Raw genomic sequence first — 21,189 nt, 5'->3', positions numbered from 1 at the left:
GACTGATACATGCACCCACTGAACTCAGTGAAAATATAACCATTGACTTCAGTGGCACTGTTCAAGCACCTTTCACTTCAACCGAAGAAATGCAGTGTCCCATCAGGGTTTCACAGAGAAGTGACAAGGCAAGGACAGGAGAAGCCACAGGGTGTTGACAAATTCTTAATCTATGCCTACAAGCAGTAGAGCTTTAGAGATAGTCTCCTGACATTTTTCAAAACTGACTCAAGTTTAACTTTACTGAATGCTGCCTGATAAAATGATCTCTCTTGTTTCCCTGGGTATTGATTGTGGCAACATTAGTCAGAAGGCAAACTTCAGTGGCCCACTGAGTTCTTGCTATGCTTCTGGAAAGGTGGTAAAGTGTGAAATGTTGCATATGCAAACAGGCATAGATAATTCAAAGGAAGGTTCCCGTACAGACACAGCACATCGCTGCATTTGCTTACAGAGCACTTACTTACAAGGTCTTAAGCTGCTCCATTTTAAAGAACTGATTTTCACATCTAGCCTGCTCTCTAAAACAAAGTTGCAAATAATCCCCTTTCCCAGGATCTAAAGCTAAAGCATTATTTTAAAAAAAGCTTCAGAATACCATTGCACACACCATATTAATTTCATGAAATCTGTAAAAAGAAATAATGCCAGCAATAAGCATAGAAAGTATGTTCCATAATCAGCTTTTCTCTTCAAAAAGAGACCACAGTAAGAATCATGTAAAATGTTTCAGTGATTCTCCTTCAGCACGCTGCTTTGAAATGTCCCTAATCTAAACTAGCTGGGGAGACTGAGTGACAGGGAATTATCAAGTAACAGACAGGAACATTAAAGTGAATAATATGTTCTTACCCAGCAGTGCTACCATCATTAACAAAACCACGATGTGCTTCACAGCCTTTCTTTTGTAAAAATAGAGGAGAATGCAGAATATTATAATTTCTAAGATCTGAAAATAAAAGGGAAGAAAGTCAGAACTGTGAAACCATTTAATAAATGCTTCATTCAAAGTCTTTGAGACGTCATATTCATTTTCTCTGCTCTAACAGTTCAAAGGCGAATTACTTTATTGAGCACCTTCTGCTAAAAACTAACCTTATTGCCAGTTGACTGAACTATCAAACAATTGTTGTCATCTTTCCTATTATAGCAAAAGTTAAACTTTGAGCATTTCTTATTTCTTTAGTTTTTCTTTTTGCACTTCCAGCTCTATCTTGTCACCAGTAGCATTGAGAAGATTTTTTTTAATGTGACAGCAAAAATACCCATGTTTATTTGTAAGAATTCTTACAGAAACTGTTTATAATTCCCATGGAGTAAAGCACTTACCTGGAGGAACCGCAGTCTCTCCTTCTAGCTATGGTATTCCTAGTGTCACTCTTTGTGACATGCAAACTTATTTTTGCTACCTTCTTTGCCCTTCTCCCCAGTCCTACTAAAAAATTCCCCCCAAACACTCCTTTTGTTCAAACTTTCTGTCATATGTTGTAAGGAGAAAAATACTTATTTCACATGGTAGTTCTCAAATCACAGGTACCTGTCAGGAGTTTACCTTGAAAAGCTCAATGACACACTACCAGACCACGCTGCAGGACATCTGCAGCTGCTGAAGCAGATTTACCTACACTGTGCATGGTTCAAACTTGCTGTTTCAATAACATCTGACAGCTAAATGACAGACGGTTAAATTTACTGACTTGCTGTTAATGTGTCTCTTGCAGAGACAAGTTACCCTTAGTAACTCTTGCCTTTTGCTATCTCAAAAGTGTGGGAATTCTCTCTCCTACCCACATTGCCCAAATACCCCTCCATGCCTAAAGAAAACAGCAAGTGCAAGAGCCAGAAAGCTTTTGTGAAACCCAGAAGACTCATGAAAACAGGGGTGATGGACCTCTGCATTGAGAGGTGTTCAGAAGCCTGGTAGCCTTAGAGACTGCATGGAGAAAGAGAAGTTCATTTGTGCATGTTGAAAAGTAATTGAATAGGGGAAATAAGACAGAAAATGAGATTGTCATCATTAACGAATCTGGTTATTGTAATTTTCTACCAACAAAACAAGTCATAGAAAATCCTCATGTCTATCTCCTCGGTTTTGTCACCAACATACTAATTTATGTTTTATAATGCTACTCCAGTCTTAAATCAACTGTCACCATAAGGCAGCACTAGACTCAAAAAGACCTGGGTGTTGCGCTGATGAAATTTCCAAAGAAGCAATTGAACAGTTGCTACCAGTGGTTAGATAATGTAACATAGCGGATTTCTCATTTTGGAGAGTGACTGCAGCAGGAAAGCAGTCATCAGATACATTCAGTTACTAAAATTCTCTGCCACACTCACACCTCCCCAGATTTAGTAGTGTTCAAAAATATGAACAGAATATAGTTATGCTTTAATTCATTTTTTATTTACCTTCACATGGATCGCTTGCTCCCAAAGACAACTCAGAGACAATTGCATCTCAGAACATTAAAAGGACAAATTTGACTTTTATACCACCTTCCTTTAAAAAATGTCAAATATTTATTACAAGATTAAAAAAAAAAAGTAAAGTAGTGGGTTGTTTTTTTTTTGTAAAATGTGTGGAATATAATAAAGCATTTTGCTGTTAGTTAAAAAAAAAAGCATTCCTGGACTAATGCTTGTTTAATAATCTTTTCAGTCTCTTGTGGAGTGCTGGTCTCATCTCCCTCCAGAACAACATCCCTCCCCACCAGGCTTGCACCCAGAGGTGAAAGCTGGGCCATCAGAGGGTGGAACAGAGGTCTCTGCCTTAGTCTCACAGTAAGTAACCTGGCCAGCCTCCCCAGCTTTATTCAACAGCATAACATGGGGTATGTCTAAATCAGAAACCAAGTCATGTTATGACCTGCACACATGTGAGTTCATCTTGGCCTGTCTGTGGAAAACTATGACAGGGTTTTGAGGGAACTCGACAGCAGAAGTAAAGGTAGCAGCTTTGCTCTTCATGCCACTGGCAAACACATCTTAGGGCCAGAGGGAATATCCCATTATAAGGTTACAGCTACAACAGCCACCAAACAGCTTCAGTTGCTATTTTGACAGTGAACAATTCCTAACAGAATGGAAGAGAGCTGCGCTAAATAAGTATTCCCCGCGTGGAAAGGTACCCAAACTAAAAAAGAAGTTCCAGAGATGTCCCAGGTGTCCTCTTCCATGACGTGCCAGTTCAGGACTCGCACACAGGGTGGTGTGTCTGGGATGGGGCCATGGCACCAGGTGACAGAGCACTGTGAGACCTGCTTCCCCCCAGTGCAAACCCGAGCACCTGTCACCTCTCCCACACCCTCAGGGTGGTTGCCAGAGAGTCTGCAGAAACCCATGAGACAGCCCTTCTGTAGCCAGCCAGCTACACCTCAGGTATTGATTCATTTTATAACCCATATACAACTTTAGTCAGAATGCCAGTAGAAGGAGGCACCACCATCTGCCCTGCAACTTAGATTTCAAACTATGCAAGAACGGTCATCCAAAAATAAGCCCAGGGACAGTCGCTGGCTCAAACCATTCCATCACACCAGCTCTGGTGCTCCACTCCCTCTTCCACCTCACTCCAACACCCAGAGTGGCAGGTAGTGCCAAGCACCACCAACCTCAAGTGGGCCAAGTCACTGTTGCTGGCTCTGTCCGTCAGCCCTCCATCAGTCCTCATCCTGTCATCAGCTTTTCTCTTGCTAACACTACCGTAAAGCTCCACTGTGATCTCCTCCTGTTTAAAAGCAAATAAATGCACCAAGAAGACTCCCTTCTAAAAGGAAACAGCCAAGCAAAACTATCAAAAGGACATAAAAAAGTCCCTGATGGCAGCTCTGGAAGGGGCGCACAGGTCTGTGTGCTTGGCTGCTTCTGTCTTCTGGGGAAGCCCCAAGAGCAGCAGCAATGTAGGGCCAGAGCTGGCAGTCCTGTGGCTGAATGTGGGGACAAAGCTGATGTTTGCTTTTCAGGGCTGTTATTTAAGTTTCTTCAGCTCTGTCAAGTCTCGCACACTAAGCATGAGATTCAAACAATTAGTTCTCATCTCGTGCTGCCCAGCAGCCAAACTATTCTTCTATGGTTCTCTGCCACTCAGTGACCCACCAACAGATCACCTTTAATCACAAGACAAGAGAGAGGCCATCATCATGCAAGCAGAGTGCATGGGTCCTAACAGGACCTCACACAGACAGGGACTATCTGGGGGTGCCCCAGCTGTTACCTACGATTGTGTCCTGAGAATTACCCAAAATAGTGCTCGGTCTTGTAGTTGATAACTGGGATAGTGTTAAAGACAAAGTCCAGGAATGGGAAGTGCATAGATTATATCAACTTCACATATTCTGTTTAGAGGAATTGAAGGAACTTGACCTGCTTACAATCATTTTTGCTATTATAACTAATCTCTACTGAAGTCTCCTCAAGCCCACATCTCATCAACTTTTTTTTTTATAATCATGATGTTTTCCATGTTTCTAAACATTACCAGAAGGCACCAGAACAAAATATCACATTGTCTGCCTCAACTGTTTTTATGGGATATACAGCAACATGGGGATCAATGAACCAAGAGGCTCTTCTAGGCACTTGAAAGAAAAGCAGAAATGCTTTGAACCTGATTTTACAGAGATTAAATATTAACAACCCAATACTCACTATGCTTCTGTTTAGGCAAACCTAAGAGCTTCATCTATAATGAATGTCTTCTGTAGTGACTCAAAGTGCACATAAGGAAAAGAGAAAAAAACCAAGCTAGAATAGTCATTCTTGCTCAGACATGGTTATGCTACTGCAAAATCTCAGAAGGTGACTCAAAGTTGTCTCATGTGGGAACTAGAAGCTGTTTCTACAGAACTCCTCTGATGCCAGTGGAGTGCCACATGGGGATGGTTTATCACCCACACAGAACATTTTGTACCATTGGGGCTTTGTATTTCTCAGCAGACCACACTTCAGGGCTACTTGTAGAAAGACTGTTAGACTGCATTATACTGCTGTACTGTCTCCTCGCTATATATTTATACTGGAAACTCTGCAACTTGTGCTGCGCTTTTTTATATCTCAGCAGCCAACCTGTGCTAGGCATTTTACAACCAATTATGAAGACCTACTTCTCTGCCCAAATAAAACGTTTATAACAGAGTTTTCTTCAGCTTCCAGAAGCATACCAGGGTAATTAAGCTGGTATCTCAGAGTCTCTTGTGGAGCCTTTCACTCCTCCCTCTTCTTTAGACAACGGAAGCTCAAAACAGATGAGTCCAGGGAGCAGAAGGAACAAATAAAGCCTGATATGTTGCTGAGTCAACAAGATATGCTGTGTACTTGCCCCATCCTTGCCTGCAACCCATGTTGTACATGTAGAATTGGATGCTGGCTGAGGCAGGGAAAAGAGAGAAGGGGGGAAAGAAACCCTAGGGGTTACCTACCTCTCCTTCATAATTTCTTCTATGAAGAATACAGCACAGCCTTCCTAGGCATTCAGCTGTGTTCTTATTAACTTTTCCTTAAACAAAGTAAAAAAAGTCCTCAGATGGGGAAAAGTCCTTTTTCAGAAACCTGTTGGTTTCAAGAAAATGTGAAGACCATACAGCAACGGAGATTTCTGGTGTAACTGGGCATAGATGGAGAGTTTTCTCACTCCACCACCTCTACACAAATGAGTGAGGCCATTATGCCTAAAATGCCAGGCTGTTTTAGTATCTATAGGTGGAACTGCATGGTAAAGGGGGATATCGAGTAGCAAAAAGAGAGTAGCAAAAAGAGTGAGCACGAAAACCCCTGTTCTGAACCACCTCCTAATGAAGTCCCTCTCCCTCTGCTGATTACATGGATTTGCCGAAGCTACCCTTAATGAGTACCCCAAAACTCTTGGGCATTCCCTTCGAAAGCCTCTCTACTGTCTGACTGAAAGTGTATGTTATGATTTATGTAGCATGATCATTACCTTCTTCCACTGAGCTGCATCACCATCTTTCAGGAGCTTTTAAAATGCACAAAAAAATTGAGCAGGAGGGTCAAGATTTTTTTGTGTTAGCATGTAGTTTCTGCTTAATCAGTAGTCTCATGGATAATGAAGATGTATTTAAAGCCTGCAGGCTGCCTAAAATATTAAGGTCCTTAAACTGTCTACTCAGTGGCTTTCTAACTGAGCTTCCTACTGAGAAAAGCCTGGGCAGTAATAATCTGACCCAAGTGAGTCACTTTACTGGGAAAAAAGTAACTGCTTCTGAAGCTCCTATATTGTGTCTTTTTTACATTCAGCCAGAGGAACAAATTTTCAGCATTCCAGAAGAAAAGAGAGAGAGAAACTCCTACTCACTCTGGTCTTGTTCCTGATGCTAATTAAATACATCAAAGAAGATGCATGGTATTTGAAGTTTGTATACAGCTACTTTAATCAGAATGGTATTTTTGTATTTGAATTCAAACTCAGGCTCAGATTAACCTGAGTGGCAGTGAAGCAGGCTGCCTTTCCACATCTCAACTCCAAGTAAAGCTCCTTTCAGCCAGGCTTAGCAACATAGGGATAAATCAGAGTAATATTAAAGAAAAAAGCAGAACCAAGAGCATACATAGTCTGATTTTTAAAAGCACAAGTCCATCACATTTCAGAAAAGCACTGTAACTTAGATGTACATGCAGACAGCGTGGCATGAACACTCATGTAGGTAATGTAAACAGTGCCAATATTTAGGTTATTTCCTCAAGCCCACTAAAACCGCCAAATCTTTCCATTCTTGTTCAACCTGCACAACTGTGACTTTCCTCTGGCTCGTAGTTTGAAAGATAGCTTTTGGTTCAGTATATTTTCAGCATGGGGACTGGAGTGACAACCCAGAGACTTGCTCTCTTCTATGAAAATCACACAAATCATCTTCAGGGCCAGGTTTTCTGCCACTAATTCATAATGCTGCAAAAAGCCCGATACCCCAGTTTTTCTGATTTAGGGAGTAGTATGAACCAGATACTCACCAAATATAGCAAAAAAGGCCAACTCACTAAGTATTTCTGTACTCCTCTTGCTGTGAGCTCTTGGGGTACCTTTGGAGCAAATGTCACCAGCAAGTATGTCCCTGTTACTGTCAGCGTTCCTCCTTTAAAGAAAAGAACTCATTATTCTGGTAATACAATATTTGTTAATTGGTCATCTTTGCTCTCCAGCTAACTTGGAAATAGTTTCTACAAGAAAATTTAAGTCCATTTAATCAGATCTGGCTTAGGTAATTGGGTTGCCTTGCATTTGGGGTCTTATCTAGTGTAATTTTTATTAAAGACTCAAAGGAGTTTGGAAATATGAAAAAAGCTGTCAGTAAAGCCTCATGAATTAGGGTTCCAACTCAGCAATGCATTTCCAAATACTTCCTAATTCTAATCCCAGGTGCATCACAAAGGAGAATTGATCCTTTGTATTTCTCACTAGCACAAAGCAGGTCACATAAACTTACCCTAAACTGAAAGGACAAGTTGCTTACTGAGGCTAGATCATTAACCAGGGTAAATAAACACAGTTCTGAAGTCAGTGTGGCCACAGAGATCTGCACCAGCTACGGACCTGCCCTGGAAACATTAAGCTCAACAGATATGTTCCAGTCCAATGCTCATGTGAAGCTGTCATGAAGCCAACATGTTGGCCGCTCCCTGTTGTATTTGCAGACCGATGAACTGTTTTATAAAAGGTTGATTTGCAAAAGACTCTTCAGCCATTAGGTTGCCAGGGCCCCTTTTCAAGGTCAAGCTTGCATTATTGTGCTCTTAATAAAAATCTGGAAGTTCTGCCTTATGGACAGCCAGCTGACAAACACAGATGTTCATCGAGGTATTGAGACAGAAGTGAGCTGATCCTGAGCTCATAAACTGTATTGGATTAAGGAAGATATTAGCTAATCAATTTTTTTTTCAAGTAATCTTTAAAATTCTTGGCAAACCTATAAATTGGTATGGAATACAAGGCTCAGGAATACAAAATAAAGCACATCCGGAGGACTTTGCTGGCACTGCTATCACACACAGTTTCTTTGGAAAAGCAGAACTGTTCTATATTTATGTGCTTGCAAAAACATCACCATATTTCCCATCATACAGCTCATTCCTATGGAATGTAGCAACATTGTTAAATCCTTCTTGCAAAGTCAAACTTACAGAAATAAAATAAATCAGTGCTTGAACACTAGTTAAAGAAACACACAATGTATAAGGCCATAAAGGAAACACGATCAGTGAAGGGAGGGGGGATTTTGAATGTAGCAGCTGAGCTGGCAAACTTGGATCCCAAACATGAATAAATATTATATAGTATTCCTGGAAGAATACTGAACAGATCTCTCCAAAACATTCATGAGAACAGCTGGGACAGCCTTGTTATAGTATGGACAACCAATCCTAGACACTAGCAACCCTACAGAAATACCAGGTGCCCTGTAGCAACATCAGGTGCGCTGTCCCAGTCAAGATGGCTTGTGTAAAGCCCAAATCCTGAAATATGCTTGTCTCTCACTATTACTCTGTTTAAGCAGGGCAGTTTCGATATGCAAAAGCAATCTTGGATACAGACAAAATGTTGACATGCTTTTACAGTGAAGACCGTGTTTCCCACAAAAACATTGACAACATGTTTATTTGTTCTTTGAAGTGATAAAATTAATACCAAAAGGGAAGTTGTCACTTTTAATTGAGCTTGAATTTTTGTCCAATGTGTATGCAGTAAGAAAAAGAACCCTTATATTTGAATGAATAACTCAATAGTTTTATTGTTTTTATTAAAATTGTGTTGTACTCGTAAAGATAATACTAAATACAACCTCAGAGGCAAAAATAGACAATGAAAATAAATTTGAGCAATAAGGACACATAAGGAATGAGTTATGGTATAAGAGCAGAGGATTTGGGAATGCAGTCTTTTCCACATGCATTGAAGATTCGCTCTCTTTTTGCCACTTCTTGCCAATTTTGAAAGTATCTGCCTCGAAACACTTGCTTGGGAAAGTGGGACTGTGAAGATGGGGGGCTGTGTGAGAGTTACAGCTTGCAAAGCATATGGCAACACACATGTCCATATTAGCAAATGCTTACTTACCCAATATATCAGCAGCCCTCATGGTCTTCTTTAGGAATAAGACAGAAATAAATGCACTACCTAGAACAGAAATATAAAGAGATTTTTTTTATATTTGGTAGAATATAAAGTGCTATAGCAGAAAGCTGCCCTGGGCCAAGTATAAATATATCTCATGGCCGTTGTTGTTGCACCATACCATGATATAATCAGCCAGGAGTCCATTCTGGCAACAAACCAACCCTCAGTTTTTACAAGATTTTATATGTATCCAGCAGGCTTTTACATGGTTGAAGAGATGCAATACCCTTCCCATCTCCCACGCAGACACTGCTTAAACTGCTCTGATTCAGTCATATGTGGAAGTGTCAGGAAAGCTGGGCACTGATCAGCCTTACTGTTCCACTCCCCATTTCGCCACCAACTCACTGTATGGACTTGCTCAGGGCAAATTGCCTCATAGAAGGATAAAATTCTGCTTCTTTAGACTACAATATGTTAGTATAAGAAAAGTAGCAGCAGTACAACCAAGAGGAAGAAAGCCACTGCAAAAGCATAATATTTAGTATGAAGTAAGAGAGTGGTCATGATGTCTGCAAATAATTAGGTACCAATGTAGTGTCATACAGGAGCACTGCCAGTGATCTTCTGGAGTGACTTCTAATGAGGAAGGAGAAAAATGGAAATGAGCCCTGGAAATGACCTCCTGTTCCTTGGGCAACTCTTTCCCTTGTTCATCCCTTGCATCTCCCCTCTGCCAGCTCCTAGACCTGCCTCTTTGGGACAGGCAGCAGTGGGTGGGTGAGCAGCAGTAGTGACCAGGCCAGGATTTCTGGTAAGCAGCTCAGTGTGGACATGTGCTAGAGAGGGAAGAATGGGTTTGGTCTTAAGGCAGATGAGGCTGTTGACCACCTGGGAGAGATGGCTCTATTCCAGCACACAACGTTAGAGCATCTACCTCTAAAGAAGCAAAAGAGGCTGAATAGCTTCTATGTAAAAGATGAGGAAAGGCCCTTGGGAGAGGTGCATCAGTAATGTTAGATTCACTTAGAAACCTCAAAGAAAGACTCTGCCCAGGAGGGACAGTGAAGGACACATTGAACCTAAATCATGGGAAGCTGTTATAAGAGCCCTGTTCCTGCCTACAGCATGAAATTCTTGGTTTATTCTTGAAATAACAGTTCAACATTTTTGCAACCATCTTTGCCTCATTATCTCTATTGTTCAGATGGAAAATTTAATTTGTGGTTAGCTAATAGATGTACTCTAGATAAATCTAGGGATGTTCATAGCAAGAGTTAAATAGAGAACTGGAATTCAGAATCATGTCTGTGTTATCCAATCAGTAGAAAGTCAGATATAGCAGAAGTCATAAATCTAAAATGTATCAAGGATGATGGAGATCCGTGCAAATGAATAAGTGCAATAAAACAATCTTCAACTGAAGATATCTCACTGAAAGTAAACTGCCTGACACGGTTTTCTTTATTCAATATTTCAGTGACAACTTTGCTAGAGAAAAGACACTGGTATCCAGGCAACACTGGTAATAGCAGAGCTACCTACGTTTGGAAAAGAGAGAGGACAAAAACCAGGAAAGAAGCAACAGCAACCCAAGATAATGCAGGAATTAATTACTGCTCTGTCTCCCTGCTATCGTAACTCTCCAAAATTCCACTTCAGCCCACCCACCCAGGCAGTCACTGTCACAGCAAAGACCTGTTGCTTAATGAACTGATGCCTCAGTGATTTTTTTGTTTTTTTTTTTTATTATTATTACTCCTTTGTCTGGGCTCTCTGCATTCAGCATAGATCTAGTAAATGCAATTTACTGCATTTACAATGCCTACTTCTCTGGAGATGACAAATAGCAGCTTTGGGGAGATCACAATCTCTGAGGCTGGCAGTGGGCACAGGGAGGCACTGGAATGCATCCAGAGAATGAAACTTGTCACTCAGTCTGTCATCCGTTTTAATAATGCATTCAAATGCAGCAAGCTCTTCCTCCAGAGATAGCTGGCAATGCACAAGAGATCATGATCTTAACAGAACCTATGTATAATTAATGCTCTTTATGATGTGTAATATGTAGAGGAATCTAAAAATAGGAGAGGTTTTCAGAACATATATTAGGCCATTTGGGATTGGAGGAAAAACTGAAGTAGGAGGGGATGTATAACACCAAGGTGAGGAGGCTGAGACCCAGGAGAGACTCTGAACACGAGTCTAATATCCCTGTGGATACATCCCCAACACTTCATACGCATTCAAATGAAGAAGAAAAGCAAATGGTGTAAATCTAATGGTGTAATCTAAGCAAATGGTGTAAATCAGAGAACAGTTAAACAGACCTGATGGCATGCTAGAGGATGGTGATTCTGTGATCCTGTGACATACATGACTGATCAGAAGCCTGGCAAGCTCTGGCTATTAGCTTCAGGGCTGAATTTTAAGTAAGTTACAGTAGCAGAGCTGAGAGAGCACCTTGTTATTACACACTGGCTAACACAATATTTTAATTTTATTGTCCTAATTTTCTGGGTTTTAAATTCTAAAAGTTTGAGTTTTAAATAGTCTTTTCTGTTCTTCAATTTGCAGGGTGGGTTTGAACCACGTTAAATCAAAGAAACCAAGGGCAGATCGTCTTGATGCAGACAGTGGCTCACTAGAAGCGACAGGCCAGAGGAGGAGGAGTATGAAGGGAGCCTGTAAGCCCCAGGAGTGCAGGCTGGCTTTTGCTGGTTTTGTCCTCTGCTGGCTTTCCATCCTTCCCTGGCCAGCAACAAAAATGGCAGGCACCGAAGTGTACCCCAGGAGCCCAGTGAGAAATGCACAGCCCTCACAGCTGCCCTGCCCCCCTTCCTTAACTCCTTTGGGCTCCAGCTCACAGTCTTAGGTAGATTTAGCTGCTTAAGACATCAACTCTTCCAGAAAAGGCAGTTTAAGACAGTATGCTAGATGGCCAAAACATTCCCCCTACCATCTCCTCTCTGCCTGGTAGCCTCCAAGATGACCTTGCTGTGAGCAGGGGGTTGGGTTAGGGACTTTCCTGAGGGCCCTCCCAACCTGAGTTATCCTAGGACCCTGTGAACCCCTGTCAGAAGAGTAAGTGGGCATCCAGAGGCCACAGCTAAGCCCACCAGATATATGTGTTAAAGGCCTTACTGCATCCCAAATTCAGCTCCTAAATGCAGCCCTACTGAAACCCCTGTGTTCAGCTCACCAGACTTTCCACTTCTTTCCCACCATCCCTCAGACCACAGGCAAGGTGCTTCCCATAACCCTACCTCTCCTCCTCACTATCAGTGATGTTACACCCTCACTCTTTCCTCCTAGCCTGCTTCCCCTTCACCATGATTTCATCCCATCACTGCAGCATGAGTCTAACTTCCTACTGCCCAGCCCCAGTTTTCCCTTTCCCACTCCAGGGTCCTCTTGTTCCCCTGTCACAGAAGCTGTGTGCCTCGTCCTCCTCCACTGTTATACTGATGTGGGAAGTAAATCACTGAACATTATGTTCAACTCTACGGATGAATAGACCGAGGAACTTGGGCAATTGCTGTGCTGAAAAGTATTAATGTGTCTTTGCAACTGTTCATTTGTTTGCCTGTTATTTTAAAAAAAGCTATAGACATTTAATAGAGATTGTGATCTGTGTCAGAGTGAGGAATAGCCTCTATTATTCTTTTTGTTGGCCAGCAATAGAATGCAACAATACAGAAATGCAGACAAAAATTGTGTCAAAGTGTAAGCTGGCAAGAGCTTGGCAACAAAACAAGCAGCTTCTCATTGTTCTGGAGCCTCGCTGGTTTTGAACCACTGACGTTAACAATACAACACATGCACAACTCTAAGCCTGAATTGTCAGCCTGTAAGTCATTGAAGCAAAGACTGCATCCCCGGTCGTATGAGATGACTTGTATACTTTTGGGTGAATCAGAACATTTTTAGCTTTTTAACTAATTACTGAGGTAAAACTTTCAAAACCAAGCACAGATCCTACTCCCACTGAGAGTGGTGGCAGATAGCCTGCTAGTTCAAGAGAAGGGCAGAAAATTTGGGAGATGATCTGTTAAGGATTAAACATTATGGAACAAACACATCCTAATGAAATCCTTGAGTCTATTTAATGCCTTTATTCCATCATGCTTATATTAATATCCACAATTTAAGAAGTACATAGGTCCTGTAAAATATCTGTATCTATATGACAAGGCCTGTCTGAAGGCTCATGAAACTCTTCAATCTGGAAATACAGAGTTAGTTTTTCAAATGAAAAATATTATCACTTGGCACTACGTCAAAATCATGATAAATAAAAACTATTTGGTAGAAAAAGGGAAAAAGAATTTGTTCAGGAGCTTAATTGTTATGTTGAAACAACTTCATCCTGTCATACATCAGCATAAACCAGGCCGGTTTGTATTCATTATTGAATGAATAAATATTCACTATATATTAAATTAATATATATTCACATTATTGAAGGAATATACATTCACTGCAGCAAGTGAATTTCAATTTAAATTGGAAAAATGGTAGAAAATGTCCATTTTCTGCATGATATGCAATTAAGTGCCTTAAGGGGGGTGCTGTAATGGTGCTACACATATCAGTCAGCTGCTCATTCCCTTAGGAGAGTAATCATTTAAGGTTATCTCCATATGTAGGTTTTCTCCAGCATAAACAGAAATAAAGAGTAGTGTGATATGTGGGTTCTGCCACTAGCAGATACTGAATGGTGAGAAACAGCTCACAAAACAACTCCCCTGCCTCCTAGACATGAAAGCTGAAGTTTGGATTATTTCTTGTTTGTTTCTTTAGGAGAGGGATGATACACAACAGAAGTTAAAGACAGAAAATACGTACTGATTCACAGAGTGTATTTTCTGTATTTTGTCCAATCCAACCTGAAAAGACTCAAATGAAAGAGTGTCCATCACTTATTTTTCCTACCCAAAACTATTTCACAAATAAATATATTTCATTATTTTTTTCCTGGTACTGACGCTATTTATAAATCTCATCTTTTTACCTTTGTTTTTATGGTCAGGGCTTATATTAAAGAATTCCTTTCATAACTGTTCATAACTTCAAATATTAGTGTATCCTTCCTTTTTGTCTTTTCAGTTCTTAGATGAGCTTTATGTAGTATTTAAAATAGATTAGGACTGTCCTCATAAATCATAGACTGCTTTTACTTCTTCTGTCTTGTCCAATAGTTCTCCAATAAAAAACCTAAAAATTTAATATTTGCCTCAAATGTTCATTCTGTTAAGCTTAACTGATTCAGTTGGGTAAAGGTATTTAAAACCACCCACTTTGCAGAATATTTTTGTACCCATTTCACTGGTGGTCTGGATGAAATACCAAAGGAGGAGTACTAGCCATGATTCAAAGACTATTTTTTAATGTTTGCACCTCTCCCAGTCTGTGCAACAAGAAAAACATTTCACTTTGAGACCAAGCATTTATGTTGCTTTATGCAACTTAATGGTCTGCCTCCATCTAATGAAGGAGTTTAAACTCACCCAGCTGATTTTGCACTGAATCTGTTCAGCAGTTCTCAAGCTGTGAGGATGCAGTTGCTGCTAGTCACATTTTAAAATGTGACCGTAAAGTATGCTTTATACAGACAGACCCTCAGTCTACCTTCCAAGCTGAAGAGATTCAGGACCAGCCCAGTGCAAAAGCACTTAGAGATGCTTTAATCCCTCCCCAAACTCAAGCTATTTTAGTCTGCCACATAGTCAGGAAGATCTGGAGAAATTACGAGGCAGGTAGTACATTTGATCACTGCAGCTCAAATGAACAGGAGGTTCAGGGGGCAGAGAATGGGGAGCAGGTCTTCCTGGGCAAGTACCAGCATTTCCACAGGGGATCCAGAGGCTTCACACTAAGAGGGGGACAAGAAAAAGGGCTGAACTGATGACATTGCCAGTCACGAGAGGAATGTGATTTAACTGAAGGATAATGTGAAAAAATTACCAAAAAAAAAAAATAAAGTGCCCAAGCATTTTTATTAAGCACACTCAGAAGGAAAGGAGCTGGTTTGGAGAAAGGAGCTGTGCTCACAGCCATGGAGCAGCCTAAAATACCTCTCTTCCTTGCAAAGGGCTACTGGGTGGGGTCAGAAGGACAGGAAGCACAGATGGCCCCTAAAACCCGTGCACAAAGCACAAAGACAGGCAAGTCAATGTGCACTCTGCAGGCACTGACAGACTAATCACAGGTGGTTTTGAGTGCTTGTAGCACTGGATATAGACAATTCATGCCGGAGAATCTCCCTGCCAGAGACTATCAGCTTAAAACCTCCATCGTCTTATCCTGCCTACATCTCAGATACATTGTCTTGCTCAAGGGGAGGGGAGGAGCTCAAGGAAAACCAGTGTGCTGACCTACTGTGGGTCATTTTGGGGTAGGCAGGGGAGAGGATCCAGGTATGAGGACGATGGATACATTTAGAGCTGGTGGGACCTGGGTATCCTTCAGGGCCAGAGCTCTGTGTCAAGGGAGGATTAACACAAATTTGGAGAAACTTAAAGAATACCTGTATGTGTAACCAGAGTTAAACAGAGACCTAGCTCTGCCCAGGACCTCTGGGAACAAATTCATCACAGCTAATTGACTACTCAAGCCTATTCTTAGTTTATATGATAGATATTAATGGTGCACTGAATACAAAGGAAGATATTACAGAATTTAGTCAGTTGGTGCATGACCTCTTGATAACTATCCTGCACACTGAACATGTAACATTTCTAACATTATTAAATACTAGTACGGGAAAAGTGGTGGACAAAACATGAAACATTTTCCCCCATCCTTAATGCCAATATCCTAATAAAAAAGCAAGCCAAATATCAGAGGAATTGCTCAAAAGAGAGACCATTAAGGTGAGCTTAATTCTGGAAACTGGGATAGGACATACACACTGTGTAGAGAAGGAAGAACCCTGAAAATCTTTTTGTTGCATCTTCTAGACAAGTACAAATGAAGTATTTTAAAGAACGGTCAGGTGAATATTTTCCAGTTCTCATTAGTAACAGAGTTCTCAAAATCCCAAGTTCTTGGGCCATGATACATTACAGTGAGTGGGAGAAATCCATTTCTACAAGAATATCTGAGAATCCTTTTCCTAAAGCACCATCAGGGATATCAATTTTCAAAGCCTAAAGCAATTTCTTGTCCCACAGCTATTTAGAAGGAGCATATAAAAATGGAAAGGGATCTCAACAATGTCAGTTTAAGTGAGTTAAGTGTAAAACAGCTCTCTACAGAATGATGAAAACTGCAGAAGAAATTATCTCTGATACCACTGGCCTCTCCTCATCCCCTCCAAACCCCCCAAGTTATTTCTGCAGGCAAAAGCAAGACAATGAGCTAAAAACCACAGCAGCCTAAAATTACTGGAACTACATGTAAAACATGATTTTTAATTTTTAAGTATAAAAAGCTTTTTAATGATCACATCAAACATGTAGTACTCCTCCACTTTTAAATAAAAAATTTACCAATTTATCCTCTTGAAGAAAACAACTGCTGTCTTCTTGAACTATTTAAAACCCTGAACAGATGTAGAGCTTGCATCATTGCAACCACACACAGAAATACTTCCACTGTGTAACAAGAAAAATATAGTCTTTGTAGCTTAATTCTAAGAAGAAAAAAATTAAAAACTACTGGTGTCATGCCAATTGTTGGTCTGTGGTGCTGGATTCTTTCTAAAACCAGCCATCAGAAGCACCCAGCTCAATAGAATGAGGCATAAACTTTTCACTATTTAATTGATACCGGGTTACGTGCAAAATTCAGTTGGATGCAGTTAAATGTGGTAGCAGAGCATAATAGATGTTGGCTCCATCTATTTTAAGACTCAGGATGCTTCCCGTCTCAGAGGTCTGGAGATATATGATGGGTACAGCCCAAATCCGTTCTGGGTAGACTCCAGTCTGCCTTATCCTCCTCCAAAACCCTGGCTTCAAGCAAAGGAAACTTTTCATGCAGACCCAGAGTGACAGAGATCTTCAGAGAATCCCCTAGATGACCGGGCATATTGCAAAGCTCATTTGCCCTCAGTACACCATAGGTACTGAGTACCCAATGTCAGTGAGAGTCAGGACTTACCAGGCACCAAATTTGGGAAAAAATGCTTATCAGAAAGAGTGGACTTAGGGTTCAGAAACAAATTTGGAATTTTTTATCAAGTGCTTAATTTCTTCATTTAAAAAATTAACTTATGAAAGACACATTCAATAATACCTCAAAACAACTGCCAACTAGACTGTGCGAAGTCCACCCTCCACCACCTAAAAGAGGTCATAACTTAATGAGAAAAATATTTCTTGATCTTTTACATTTGAAGACATGCTGCCTAAACTAACCTTTGCAGATGAGGCATGTGCATCTTGGTCAGTTTGTCATCCCTAAATTATGAACACTTCTAAAATTAAAAGGATGCTCTCTCTCTGTGTCTTTAATTTCAGAAGACAGGAAAGTGTCTAGTGGTAGGAAGTGTTACTGGGAAGTTATTGTTGTAATTGGCTGTCTACATAATTTTTACTTTCCCTTCCTTAAGGGAATACTTGCTAGACTAAATAAAATTTCAGATATCTCTATTGTTTGGGCTATGAAATGGATACTGTCAGCTGATATATGGGAATGAATATAAGATATTGAAGTGCTTTCTGGGGTCTTCCAGGACAAGCAAATTGGGTCGGTTAAAAAAAAAAAAAAAAAAAGTGGATGAGAATTTTGATAAGATATAACAGTTAGTAAAATGGTTTCTTGGTATTTGTTATAAGTAAGGGGAAATGGAGAATGAAGGGAACAGATGCAACATTTCTTCACATATTGCAAAGGTAAAGAAGAAGGAATCTGCCCAGATAAAAATCCACCCGAAATGTGACCTCTTCTTTGTAGCAGTTTAATAACCTATGGAATTTTTTCCCATTCCACTGCTTTTCACTTCTTCTTTCTAGTTTTCTATACTTGCATTTTATTTAGTTTGGGAAACAAATTAGATTGGTCAATGTCCCTTTATATTCAGAGACATCTGAAAATGCCTACAGTTGTTAAAGATATAACTACTGCTGCCAAAATCACACTGGGGTATGCATACTAATTTACATTTTAATGTCAGGTAGTATCTCATTCCTTTCTTTGAGAAATCTTTTCTATGAAGGTGAACTACTGTGGCTTTACATCCCTTCTCCAAAATTCTGCAACAGTTTAACATTAAAGGTTACAGTAAATTACCTGCAATTTCCTTTCCCCACTATCTCCTTGCTAAATTGCACCCACATATGGTTCACTGCCTCCTTCCACTACAGCTGGGCAGTCCACTGGGGAGATAATTCATCTTTTCTACTTTCCTATGGAGAATCACTCACTGCAGTGTCACTTCCAAGCATGAAACTGGTAGCTGGAGACTGACCATGAAATGTTATCACTTGTCAATAGCAAGCGAATGAGCTCCTACACATGTAGAGCTGTTGTGATATCTCAGCCCTGGATGTTTCAGCTGTGGATATGAAGCAACTCGATTAAGGGATACAGCCGCACCCTGTATTCTTGTATTCACAGCCTCGGTACAATATTACCCTGTCCACTCTGCTTTGCATTAGCACAACATGATAACATATTTTAAAATTTATGTTTCTTTAACAAAGAAACAGACATCTCATACTTGTCAATACCTTAATTACAAAAAACACATGAAGAGTAAGATCATATCAAACGAGTCCTAAGGGTAGGAATTCCACTAAGTCCCATTAATCTGCACATGAAGGAAAAAATGAACAACTTTGATAATGTCTATAAATAAACTAAACATTTCAGGAAATTCCTAGGCCCTTTTTGTCACACACTACAGCGAGTCAAGGAAGTTTGCTCATGTCAACATGAATCATGGTGACGGGCAGGGGACAGGCAGCAGAAACCACTTGGTGTGACGGTAACATAAAAAACACATTGTAGATACTCAGGATCAGACCACAGCTCTGTGCAGTCAGCAGGTACAGCACTGGGTGACCAACTGGCAGGAACCAGCAGAGCACAGAGTGACACAGAAGATGAAACTATGGATAAAATGAAGATATTAGAAGAGTCTCTAAGTAGAGGGTTTCTGTTAAACTGTCAGCTCATATAATCATATGCATAATTTCTTTTCAAACCACAACATTAACATTTTCCCATTGTGTTTCTGCTGCAGTTCCTGTGGTATTATTCCTTTAGTCACAAACAAGTGTTCGATTAAAGTATGTACCCAAGCAAGAAATGGCAAACCATCTCACCTATGACAGATACACATCCCAGTGGAGCAACAAGGGCAATGGGGGCAAATCCATAGGCTGTGAAATTGCCCACGTCTCCAAGCCCCAGGAGGGTAATGCCACACCACCACAGCTTGCTCGTGTAGTAGGGCTTCGGCTCTGTTTGGCAAGCCAGTCGGAGATGAGCGTATTTCTAGAAAATTAATTATTAGGAATAGGTATGAAAAGAAAGACTTCCATTGTGTTCTTATGTCTGACAAAAGTGGAATAATTAAGGGGGCTGTCAACTTCAAATTTCAGGTGTGTCAAGGTTTTCTTTTTAAGCATCTTTCAGCTTGTTGTTGCAGACACACTGCTTTGTGTCAACTCAGTACTGCTTCAGATGTGTGCTTTCTTAGCTGTGCTGGAAATGACTGAAAAATTAGACCTCTAAATAAACCTGAAAAATATTAAGTGAATACTAGCTAGTGTGTCCTAGCTATCACTGCACACCTCTGTCCTTCTCTTAATGCAAAGCTCAGCAGTTGTGCTGTGAATCTGGAAACACTCAAACACAGGAGGTGGGGCAGAATCAGAATCGTAGAACCATAGAATCATTGAGGTTGGAAAAGACCTCTAGGATCATCAAGTCCAACCATCAACCCAACACTATCATGTCTCCTAAACCATGCCCTGGAGAACTGTTGCAACAAACTGGGAGAAGGGGACCAGACAACATGGTGTTCCTGCTCCATGATACATATCCTCACCAGAAACACAATTTCAAAATGAAAAAGGCAGGTCTCTAATCACATGCTGTAGAAAGGACTCTAAATTTATTAGGTAGAATTTTGGATTTGCCTACAGTCTCCTGTTTGACCTTAGAAGAAGCTCTCAGGTAAAGCATTCTTTTCAGAAGGAAAACCGGCTCTACCTGTATCAACAGGTATAATATATACTCAAGTAATACCTCATCAACACTTCTTGTAACATGTAATTGTTTTGTCTCTGGCTGTACAGCAAGAACCTGTATATAACAAAGTAATTTGACTTTGAACATGCTGGTCTTCTGAAACAGAGTCCAGGCAGTCTCCATCAGGAGGGTGTCATGATTGGGAAGGATGCAATGTTTGCCACATTAGTTCTGCGGAATATGTTTTCCTTTCTCAGATTCCTCACTAGACTTTCTGTACATGGGTCAAAAAAGTTGGAAACCAAATGATTTAACTATTGTAGTATAAATGGTGGTAGAATATCTTTTTTCCCCTCCATCACTCGATATTTGAAGTGTCGCTGCAGAACCCCAGGGAAGTTGTAAACAATTTTCCTTATATTCCCATTCTACTCTGTAGTATGGGCCATACAGTAACATCTATGATACACCATAGTATCAGTCATTCCTCTTGTTGAGAAGATACAACACATTATTGCAGCTTCATGGTGTGGAACACGTTGAGTGATGAAATCCTAGGAAGAAGTTGAGCCCTCCAAGGAGAAAGGGAGCATAAGGAAATCAAACTTCCCTGAGCCACAGACCAGCAATTCACAGTAGTATCCAGGATTTTGCATGTTTCATTTTTATAAAAAACAGACAAAACAAGCCCAAAAGGGAAAGGTACATTAAATAATATAATGAAATCAAGAATCCAGCTTTTTGCTGAAAACCAAATAGAACAAGTTCTTAACTGAATCCTAAGCTCTGGTTTCTCCCCAGATTCTTGTAGGAATAACTCTTGAGGGCACAGTGTTATTCAAAAGATTGAAAACACGGCAGGGTCAGCTCAGCAGCTACCCTACAGCCTTCTTTCTCTAGATTTCTGCCTTCTTTGCACAGTAATGTTCGTGGATGGTATTTAGGTGGAGGCTGTTTATAATCCAGCTGAAACACAT

The 21,189-nt window shown here is 40.4% G+C and overlaps 1 protein-coding gene across 1 annotated transcript in view; it reads right to left on the bottom strand.

Annotated features, from left to right (window-relative positions):
- NIPAL2 (NIPA like domain containing 2) overlaps window positions 1-21,189 on the bottom strand; it is a 54,496-nt gene that overhangs the window by 11,924 nt on the left and 21,383 nt on the right. The window contains exons 3-6 of the mRNA XM_064445431.1: window positions 19,342-19,513; window positions 9,068-9,127; window positions 6,967-7,088; window positions 853-949 (exon numbers count right to left, since the gene is read on the bottom strand). Of these exons, the coding sequence (XP_064301501.1) occupies window positions 853-949; window positions 6,967-7,088; window positions 9,068-9,127; window positions 19,342-19,513 (451 nt within the window). The remainder of the gene's footprint in view (window positions 1-852; window positions 950-6,966; window positions 7,089-9,067; window positions 9,128-19,341; window positions 19,514-21,189) is intronic.

The sequence above is a fragment of the Phalacrocorax carbo genome, chromosome 2, assembly GCF_963921805.1.
Source record: "Phalacrocorax carbo chromosome 2, bPhaCar2.1, whole genome shotgun sequence".
Classification (NCBI taxonomy): Eukaryota; Metazoa; Chordata; class Aves; order Suliformes; family Phalacrocoracidae; genus Phalacrocorax; species Phalacrocorax carbo.
This window is presented reverse-complemented; position numbering and strand designations above follow the sequence as displayed.